At 39.5% G+C, this 10,914-nt stretch overlaps 1 protein-coding gene across 1 annotated transcript; it reads right to left on the bottom strand.

Moving 5' to 3' along the window:
- Positions 1-550: 550 nt before the first annotated feature.
- On the bottom strand, positions 551-940 carry ZCCHC13 (zinc finger CCHC-type containing 13). The gene has a single exon (XM_068532633.1). It carries the CDS (start codon positions 938-940, stop codon positions 551-553), a length of 390 nt encoding a protein of 129 aa, XP_068388734.1.
- Between the last annotated feature and the right edge of the window lie 9,974 nt (positions 941-10,914).

Below are 10,914 nucleotides of genomic sequence, written 5' to 3'. Positions count from 1 at the left end.
TAGCAATTTATCTTTATCTGACACACTATTTTACTTGTTAATAGATTCTAGGCTTGTGTTTGCAAACTTGGTCTGATTTGTTCACAGATATTTCTCCAGCTTTTCTGGCAGTGGCTGGCACACAGTAGCTCTTAATTAAATGTTAAATCAAAATGCCTCCAAAGAATCTAGAAACTGCTTAATGCTCAGGATGTTCAATGACCGGAGTTATCAGCGGTGCAGAAACACATTAATTATAAGACATCTACAAGTGAATAACTTTTTCTGAGATTTTTTTCCCAGCCCTTTCCTCTTTTACCTTTGTAATTAAAGCTCACTGGCCTGAGAGTAGCCTCAGTCTATCAACCTTTGGTCAGAGAAGAGGTTTCAGAGAAAATAACACAATTATCAAGCAGCAAAAGGAGTAGGGGTGGTGGGGAACAAAGGGAAAAGTTAAGCGGTAGACTCAATGGGGGCATTCCCGGGCTAGATGTCCAAGTCCGCCCAACGGTAGCAGTTGACCTTGCTCCTCTTGCTGCAGTTGATGGCAGTTGAAGGCCATGTGGCTGGTCTAGCCACAACGGTAGCACTTGACTCGGGCGCAGTGTTTCTGAATGTGGCCATATTCGCCACAAGAGTAGCGCTTCTGCCCCTCCTGATGGTCACAATCACGGGCCAGATGCCCTGGTCTGCCACAGGTGTAACAGCACTGCTGTCTCTCTCGCTTAGGCTTAACACAGTCTTTGGCGATGTGGCCACTTGTCCCACAGTTGTAACAGATGTCATCGAGAAGGTTACAGTTCTTAGCATGATGACCAGGCTCACTGCAGCAGTAACAGATGACAGGTAGGGTGGCGGAACTGCACTGAGCACCTCGGCCACCACCTCTAGCTCCGCGCCCTCGAGCTCCTCCTCCTTTAGGGCCAGAGTGTCCACACTTGAAGCATTCCTTACTGTTCATGGCTGCAGTGAGATCTTCAGGTGAGCGGTCCCACTGCTGCCCCGGAAGCCCCGACAAAACTCCCCTTATGGAGGTTTAGACAGAAGTGGCTGTTTTTCTCGAGGGGCCTCAGCGATGTCACACAGGGTTTGCGCACGGCCCCATTCTTGTGTCACAGGCGTTCTAGCAGTCAGCTCCTTCCCGCCTGACTTTCCTCCTGTCCTTGAAGCCCAAAGCCCATAGCAGGGGCGTTTTCCGTTTTTTGTTTGTTTATTTTTGTTTTTGTGTGTTAAATAAACACTTCTTGGGTCGTTAAGTTTGAGTTTGAATCCGCTCTTGTTCAGAAAATGTGCCTTGTAGGATTTCTTATAATTAAGGCTTAGGCCTTCTTTGTGGTCTAGTAGATGACCAGTTTTTATATATGCGCTTTGGACATAGGAAAGATATGTGTGAGATGTATCTAATCCAGTAAACGAAAGAAATTCAACAAATTAGAGTAACCCATTTGGGGGGGTGGGTTAAAAAATAAAATACAAACATCCATAAAGATATGAGATACATAAGATAGAAAAAAATCTGTAAAATGCTACAGGGAGATTTACTCACAATTTAGCCTGTTTTATTTCAGGAATCGTAGTTTTCAACATAATCACCACCATTTAAGTTGTAAAACAACATAATTGAAGCACTCAGTATAAAGAATATGTTGTTCTTTGCAAAATAAATTACAAAATCTTAATTTAAATATTGGACAGATTTCCTCTCTGTTTTCTAAATTATTTATTATATAAAGCTCATAAGGATTTCTGGACATGTCCACTTATACAGATATAGAAATATGTATGGAAAACTAGACACTAAAATATCCAACTGTAGCTATTTTGGGGCTATAAGATTGAACAGGACTTTTTTCTCCTTATTTTCCTTCTCTGTATTTTGCAGTTTTTGAAATGACTTTAGGTGGTGTAATTTTAAAAATCCACAATAAATATTTTTCTTTAAGTTACTAGCTAGCTATATGCTTTGCATGTGAATTTTTTTCAGGAAGCCAGTACAACTGTATTTGGTAAAACATAGACGTGAGAATAATGAATGTAGCAATTGCCCTTTATTTTTTATTTTTTAATTTTTTTTTAACATCTTTATTGGAGTATAATTGCTTTACAATGGTGTGCTAGTTTCTGCTCCACAACAAAGTGAATGCCCTTTATTTTCAATATGACTTGATTGGAATGTGCAACTGGTTTCATAAATGCAACCGCAAAGAAAAATGTTTTCAAAAATTAATAAAAGTTATAGCCAAAGAGGATGAGCAGTTGCCACATATAGAATAGTGGAATGAGTTTTATTCCTAAACAATTAAATGATGCAGCATAAATGGTTTCAAATGGCAAAAATTCTCTCTGTGTTTTAAAATTTGATATATGTTTATTAAATTAGCTGTATTAACTATCATATTTAGACCCCTGTTTAGATTTATAGTTTTATTAAAGTAATACATGCCCATAGTTTAAAGCATTGATTTTCAAACAGGTTTAATTGAGACATGAAGGAAGAAATGCATTTTACATCACAATAGAGGATATGTGTGTGTGTGTGTGTGTGTGTGTGTGTGTGTGTGTGAGTGTGTGCTATAACTCAAATAAGGTTAAGAAAAAAATAATTACCCTTAATGTCTGTAATGCACTTTTTAAATTTGATATGTATATATATATTTATATATATGTGTGTGTATATATATATATTTTTTTTTTTTTTTTTTTTTTGGCCTCGCTGCACAGGCTGTGGGATCTTAGTTCCCTATCCAGGGATTGAACCTGGGCCCTCCACAGTGAGAGCACAGAGTCTTAACCATTGGACTGCCAGAGAATTCCCTGCAATGCACTTTCATGCTTTCTAGTCATGTTGTAAAAAATGCTGGTAGTGACCCATTAAATTAATCTTTCAATTCACTAAATTATTTTTACTCATAGTTTGATTGATAACTATAAATAATGCTTATGCTTATGCTATGACTTCTTGATGTTTCAATTTTAGACATTATCTATGATTTTCCATTTCAGAGAATGAACATTTATCCCTCTTTTACCTACACCATCTTTTGGTACACTTCATGTGCTTGCATTCCACTCACCCTCCCGCCCTTGCACCTTTCTCCTAATATTGATTGGGTCAATAGCCAACATTTACATAATTATAACTATGTAAATGCTACTCATGGCTGAGCCATGTTGAATTTTGTCAAATGCTTTTTTTGCATCTCTTGAGTTTGCCTTGACTTCTTGCATTTGCTAGAATCACCAGTAGATTGTTGAATATAAGTTGTGAAAGTGCACATCCTTGTCTTGTTCCTGATCTTAAGGGGAAAGCTTTCAGTCTCATCATTAAGTATGATGTCAGCTGTGGGCTTTTGGTAGATACCCTTTATCAGGTTGAGGAAGTTCCTTCCTATTCCTAATTTATTAAGCACTTTTTAAAAACATGTAAGTGCATTGGATTTTGTCAAATTCTTCTGTGGCTATTCAGATGATCATGTGGTTTTGCCCTTTATTACTGTTGGATTTGGTTTGCTAGTACTTTGTTGAGGATTTTTGCAACTACGCTGATAAGGAATATTAATCTGTAGAAGTTTTAAAATTTTTATTCTCGTGATATCTCTGTCTGGTTGTCATTTCAAAGTAATACTGACCTCAAAGGATGATTTTGGAGGGCTTCCCATCTCTGCTATTTTTTGGAATAATTTGTAAAGAATTTATACTATTTCTCCTTTAAATGTTTGCAAGATTTCACTAGTGAAGCTATTTTAGCCTGGGCTTTTCTTGTGGGAAGTTTTAAAATTACTAATTTAGTCTCTTAACTTGTTATAGGTATATTCAGATTTTCTGTTTCTTCTTGAGGCACTTTGGGCACTTTGTGTCTTTCTGAGAATTTGTCTATTTCATCTAGGTTATTTAATTTATTGGCATACAGTTGTTCATAATATTCCCTTATACTTCTTTTATTTCTGTAAAGTCAATACTGATGAACCCTCTTGCATTCCTGATTTTAGAAATTTGATTCTTACCTCCTTTTTTCTTCATCAGTCCAGCTGAACGGTTTTTTTTCAATTTTGCTGATCTTTTCAAAGAACCAACTTTTGGTTTTGTTGACTTTCTCTATTGTTTTTCTATTCTCTATTTCATTTATTTTCACTCTTATTTCCTCAGATTTATATCCTTGTAATGCTAGCTATTACAGAATTAAGGCCAGTCCCATGCCAGATTTAGTCAATGTGCAATTTGGCAAGGCAAAGCTGTATTCAAGGGACTGATAGAGTATTCTTGACTATTTTTCATTCCTGTACCCCAACCTCAATTCAGGGTGTTCACAGGTTTGAGGAGATCCTCTGTATTTGGATTCTTCACAGGAACAAAACCAACATGATATCTCTATATCTATCTATCTATTGAGAGAGATTATCTATCTATCTATGGATGTATGTATATATACCTTTTATATAATATATAAATAAATATTCATTTACTTATTTTAAGGAATTGGTTCACTTGATTATGGAGGCTGGGTAGTCCAAAATCTGCAGGGTGGGCTAGCAGGCTGAAGACCTAGGGAAGAGACAGTGTTGTAGTTCAAGTCTAAAGGCTGTCCACTGGCAGAATTCTCTCTTGCTCAGGGAAGGTTAGTCTTTTGTTCTATTCAGGCCTTCAACTGATGGATGAGGCCCACCCACATTATGGCAAACAATCTGCTTTACTCAAAGTCCACTGATTTAAATGTTAATTTCATCTAAAAACACCCTCACAGAAATATCCAGAATAATATTTGGCCATGTGTCTGGGCACCATGACCCAGCCAAGCTGGCACATAAAATTAACTATCATATTTTCTAAAGAGGGTCATTCTCCTAACAAATGTATTGGGTGGGGAATAAAAGGGAATCAGAGCCTCAGAGTGTTAGTGTGGAGGTAGTAGAGGTCTCCAGATATTTTCTTTACCACTCCTGAGGAAATGCAAAGTTCAGACAAATGCATAGGTCCAGGGCCCAAAGTATTTATAGCATTCAAGACTTACAAGCTGTGCCTCTTTCTTGAATTTCTCTTCAGATTGGACATAGTAGATTAGGGAAGCTTTGTCAAACGGAAGAGAAGTGGAAAGAGCAAGTAACTGCATCTGCAATTATTATTATGTACTGACCTCAATTTTAGAATACTTTACAAAGTGGAATGTTGTCCATTTGTTAAAATGATAAAGATGATAATTAGGACCATGTCAAAATATTTAAAACAACACTATATCTATTAAAATGTTGATGTTAAAACATTACATATTTAAGCAAAAATTGAAAGAACACAAAGATATGATAATGGACATGAGGTTTCATTTTGGGGTGATGAAAAATTCTAAAATTGTGGTGATGGCCATACAGCTGTGAATACACTAAAATCCATTGCACTGTACACGTTAAGCTGGTGAATTGTATGACATGTGAATTATATCTCAATAGAACTGTTATAACAAAAAAAAGTACACAAAGAAATAAAAGCATTTGTTATAGTGCTGTAGAATCGTGGGCAAAATTCCCTTTTATTATTATTATTATTTGGCCACGCTGTGGCAGCTTGTAGGATCTTAGTTCCCCAACCAGGGACAAAAACCATGCCCCCTGCAGTGGAAGTGCAGAGTCCTAACCACTGGACTGTCAGGGAATTCCCAAAATTCCCTTTTAACTTTTGTGCAATAATAAATGATTCTTTTAATTTAGGAGTGAGGTTCTTTATACTACTATAACTTCAAGCATTTCTATTTTTCTCTTTTTTTTCTTTCTGCATATTGCACATTGTTGTATATAACCTTTTTGTGCATATTAGGCAAAAAAAAAATCTTCCATTATGTCTCCAAATAATGTTAATATGACATTCCTAACAATTAGAGAGGATGATGATGTACACATTTTATGGGTCTCAGAATTTATAGAATTGTGGGTTCTTAGTTTTTGGTATTTCCAAACTGGCTTTCTTAGAAAGCAAGAACCAGCCACCAAAGTAAAACATCATAATGAGAAACAAAATGTTATTTTGTATTCTCTCCTCCTCACATCCGAAAAGGAATCTATTTCAGAGCCTGTTGAATAAATGATGCCACTTCTCTTAAAATTAATATGTGAATTTCTCACAGAAGACAGGAACAAGCCTTGCATCTAGCACCAAAGGACACTGAACAGTATTTTTAATGTTCAGACAATACCAGGGTTGTGAAGAGAAAGAAAAAGGTGTTGCATACTCCTTCTTACCCCCAAACTGATTGAACACCCTTTCCCTTTTTGCTCTGTGCATAGGGTCTTTTGGTCCCCTGCCTCTGGGTCTCCTCTGTGGGTTCATCACTAACCAGGCATTGTTTGCCCAACACTAGCTAGTTGGGCTCAGCTTGAGAGCTTCCTTGGAGAGGATTGTGTGGATACAATATCTTTTAAACAGCATTTTTTGCCGTATTTTTTACAATTTGCAACATCAGACACACAAGGGGAGGAGTAAGAGGCCCAATAGGGCTGCAGACCAGGCAAGGCCAAGAATACACGGGTAGGCCACTAAGGATAACAGAGCGAATAAAGGCAGCCAACAGGGAGACTGGCAATGAAATGGTGGGCTAAGAACAGAAGAGGGATTGACGAAGGAAGATGGGCTGAGGGAAGGATGGTGGTGAAGACCGGTGTAACCAAGAGGAAGAAAGGTTGAGGAAGCAGGATGGGCCAAGGACCTGGGCGAGGGGGAACACCGGAGGGTCAGCCTCGGGGAAAGCTGGGGCTGGGTGGAGGGGTGGGGAGAAGAGGGCGGGCTTAGCGCATGCGCCTGAAGCACACTGCGGCGATCCTGGAGAGGCGGCGCTGTCTGGGCATCGGCGCTGTCTGGGCATCTGAGCTGCGGCTGGAGGTACGGCTGGTCCTCTGCCTGCTGTCCACTGCCACCTTGGCCTGCTCTTGCCACCCTGGCGCCGCGAACTCTGTGCCGCCTCTCCCTTCACCCTGTCTTGGGACGGCCGGCGCTAAGAATTCATGCTATGACCTTCGATGCAGCCAGGAGGTAAAGGAACGACATAGGGGAAGAACATGGAGGGCGGCGGAGGGAACTCGGCCCAGGGGGATCCTTAATTTGTGTGTTCTCCCGGTTCACGAGAGGAAAAAATGGGGGACAGTACGCGCCTCAGACCTACAAAAGGATGTTGAGCATTTACTTCCCATTGTGAAAGTAATACAGACTTCTTTCCATTAATCAGGGTTGAGGCACCTGGGCGTCGGCATTTTCCATAACGTTCCTTGCTTTAAAATTTTTTGGAGTTCTTCATATGCAGTAGAAGGTGTATTTAAAGGTCGGGGTTGTAGGACTAGGAGATTATGAGAGCTTTCTTTGCCTTTGTTCAGGGTGGTGGCTCTTATTACGGAATCCGAGGGTACTCTAAGCCCCTCCCTGAGGGTCGGGGCGAATTCTATCTAGATCTGGCATCTGCTCTGCAAGCAATGACGTCTTTCCCGTATTCCACTTCCTAGTTTATCACACCTACCAACATTAGGGAAGGCTGGTAATGGCTCTCCTTGATTGAGCACTGGGGCACAACTATAGCGAGAAACACATCCAGATATCATCAGGCACTTTTATATAAAAAACTGAGGTGGGAGGACAGACGCGGTGCGCACGTGTATTTGAGAGTGTGGCGATGCGCGGCGCGGTAGCGTGCAGGTATGCAGTCGTCCTTTGGTAAACGCGGAGGATTGGTTGCAGGACCCCCGCGGATACCAAAATCCGCGGATGCTCAAGTCTCCTATATAGAACGGCATAGTATAGTCAGTCCTCCGTATCCGCGGAGGGTCCACTGTATTTGAGGTCTGATGTCTGTGGGGGGGTGGGGGGGCTTCCATTGGGGAGAGCGGGAGGTACGCACGCGTAAGGCTTGGGGCAGGGGGGGTGGGTCGAATGCGTATTTAGGAAAGCAAAGTTGCTGGTAGTTGATAGGCGCGGAAGGGACGAGTGAAGGTGCGCATGCGCACTCGAGACGACTTTGTGACGGTTGGCTTTAACGGGAGGAGGGGAGAGGCGCGCATGCGTATTTCAAACGGAATGACGGGGAGGGGAGGCGCGCAGCGTACGTGTAATTAAGATTGCAAAATGGCGAGGGGGGAGGTAAGTTGTCTTTTTGCTTGGCCATCTTGGGCTAGGAGGGCCTGCAGAGGAGCAGATCGACCTTTCCAGTTGGGTGAGGGGGGTTAGCCTGAGTTGGAGTTGTCTTAGGCTGTGGCCGATCCACCAGATAATAACCCAGAATCTTAGCCCCTCTCTGGCCTATAGATAATGTGGGTTTAAAAATGCGGAGGCGATGATGACTTTACAAAAGGTTACGGCAGCAGGCTGTGTGTAGGAAATGCGTAAAACGGGAGCACTTGGAGACAAGGCCACATTCGGGCAGTACGCCTCTGGAGGGCTCTGTGCCTGACTTGCAGATCGTGGGCCGGTGTCCTTGGCTCTGGACATATTCTCTCATTCCATCAGAGTAGCAGAACCCAGCGGCTGCAATATTGTGAGAACCTACTGATGGTCAGAAGCCCTTGGTTTTCTCCCCTTGAGGTTGTAGGGGTGAGGATTTGGCTGTTTCCAAGTGCTTATTCCACTTTGCTTTAAACCTAGGATTTAGGCAAATGATAATGGTGGTATGAAGGTGACCTGGGTTCACATCCTTTCTTCTAAATTATTTTTTTCTGTAGAACTTTGAGCACGGTTTCGTTTAGGGGGACTATTTTTTTTTTTTAGGCAGCAGCACTGTCATGGCTCTTAGAGGGCTGTCAGTAAGGATCTACTGTTAATCGCTAAAACTAGTAATTTAGCAGTTAGATATGTAGAAGAAAGGGCACAGGATTCAAAATTGAGACAGGTCTTTTCAGTAATCCTAGCTGTGATCTCATACGGTCATTTTCCTTCTCTGGGCCTGTTTCCCTATCTATAATAATAATTATGCTTAAATGTCTTTGGAGCTTAAACTGTGTGCCAAGTACTGGGTCTACATGCTTTTACACATGCCTTAACTAATTTAGTACTCTGGACAGTCTTATGAAATAGCAGTACCGTTATTCGTCTTTTACAAATGAGAAATTTCAGGGACACAGGTAAAGTAAATCCAAGGCTTTATATCCGTCTGAATGACTGAGACTGGATTTTTGTCCAGGTACTGTGGCTTCGGAATCCGGTGCTCTTAAACATTATATTTATCCACCAAAATGATGGGGCAAATTTAAAGGACCCTTCTTTTATGGTTTCAAATTTTATTTGTAACTTATCTATGCAGTTTAAGAAAGGAGACCTGTTTGCTGATTTTTACTCAGTGCATTGTACAGGGTTACATATGTTGAAGACAAAAAGTAAAGAATTGGTTTGGAGCCTAATGGGGTGGCCATCCTTACCTACCCTTGTCTTCTGTGCTTTTTGTTCTGCAGAGGGTTTAAAATGGCCGACTGCGGCAGGCTGGACACACCCTTCTTGTTTTGCATGATTTGAGATCTGGTCTGACGCTTTGAGACAACCAGTCATTTACCGCAGTAGAGATTTTTTCCTTACCAATTATTAATATTTTGGTGTGTTAATACCAAGGTTCAATAGTAAAGGAGAGGGTACTGCTTTTCTTTCTCATAATAAAAGACAGAGAATACATGGATTTCTTTTATTATTTGGTTGGGATAGATTCATTGAAGGGGAATTACTGTGGCAAAGGGTATGAACATTTTTAACACTTAATATGTATTGTCAAGTTTCTTCATGAAAAGGTTGTACCAATTTTTACCCACACAAGCATTGAGTACTATTTATTAAAAACATTATTTTAATGGATAAAAAAAACAGTATTTAATTTTGCATTTCTTTGGTTGTAAGTTTGGATTCTGTTTTCCTCTATATGTTTCTTAGCAGTTTTATTTTCTTCCATGTGATGTTAGTTCATGTCTTATACTGATTTATCTGTTGGAGTTTTTAGTTTAGCGTTTATTATTGTTATCTATTTGAATGTGTTTTGTAAATAAAGGCTCTTACTCAGATTTCTGTAATGTTAGAAATATGTACTACAGGTTGTTGTTTGCCTTTTAATTTTTGTTTCTAAACTTTTGGTTAGTAGAAATTTGAAATTGTGGTCAAATCACTCTATCTTCTGTTTTGTGATTTTTCTTCCATTAAGTTTGAATAGTTCCCTCAATGTAGAAATTTGGTAAATACCCATTGTAGCTTCATCTGAAGATAACCATCAAGTATGAGGGAAAAAGATCCATAATTTCACCACCCAGAGATAACCAGTGTTCACTTTTTTTCATTCTTTCTGCATTTTTCTACAGTGATCACATATTTGTACTATTTTATATGGCGTTTTGTGTTTATAATGTGCATTTTTCCATGTTAAACATTTCTGTGACTGTCATTGAATGGTTTCATGATATTTTGTTGTATGGAAGTAGCTTAAGATTTTCAGTATTTTAAATTATGTAATGTCTTTTCATTTAGTTTTTATTGTTTATCTATTTTGAGTTATTTCTTTATAGAACAGAGTTCAGAATTACCATTATTCATCAAAAAATTTGAACATTGTAAAGACCTGCCATAATAGCATTCCAAACGTTGTCAATTTTTGTACCCAGTCATTTAGGTACATAAAATTTTTTTTTACTTACTTTATATGTAAAAGAATGGTATCTTTGATTTATGGTACATTTCTCTGATTATTGGCGAGGCTGGACTCTTAAATGTTAATTGTTAGCTCCTATTTCCTTTTGTGAACTATTCGACTTGGGTCTGAATGTTATCTATTTGTAAGAGCTCTATATTATGTGTTCTGTGTGAGAATCTATTACCCCTTGTCATTTGTTGCAAATGACAAACCTCATTTGTTGCACATACACTCCTGGTGTATGTTTGTTGCCATTGAGTATGAAGAAATGTTTGTGATTCCAAAGACAACTGCTGCATGGAATACTT

This window comes from Eschrichtius robustus, chromosome X (genome assembly GCF_028021215.1).
Source record: "Eschrichtius robustus isolate mEscRob2 chromosome X, mEscRob2.pri, whole genome shotgun sequence".
NCBI lineage: Eukaryota > Metazoa > Chordata > Mammalia > Artiodactyla > Eschrichtiidae > Eschrichtius > Eschrichtius robustus.
Note: the sequence above shows the minus strand (reverse complement) of the source record. Positions and strands in the feature narration are given on the sequence as shown.

Coding starts and splice junctions, on each gene's coding strand:
- ZCCHC13 (XM_068532633.1), bottom strand. CDS start 940: ATGAACAGTAAGGAATGCTTCAAGTGTGGACACTCTGGCCCTAAAGGA.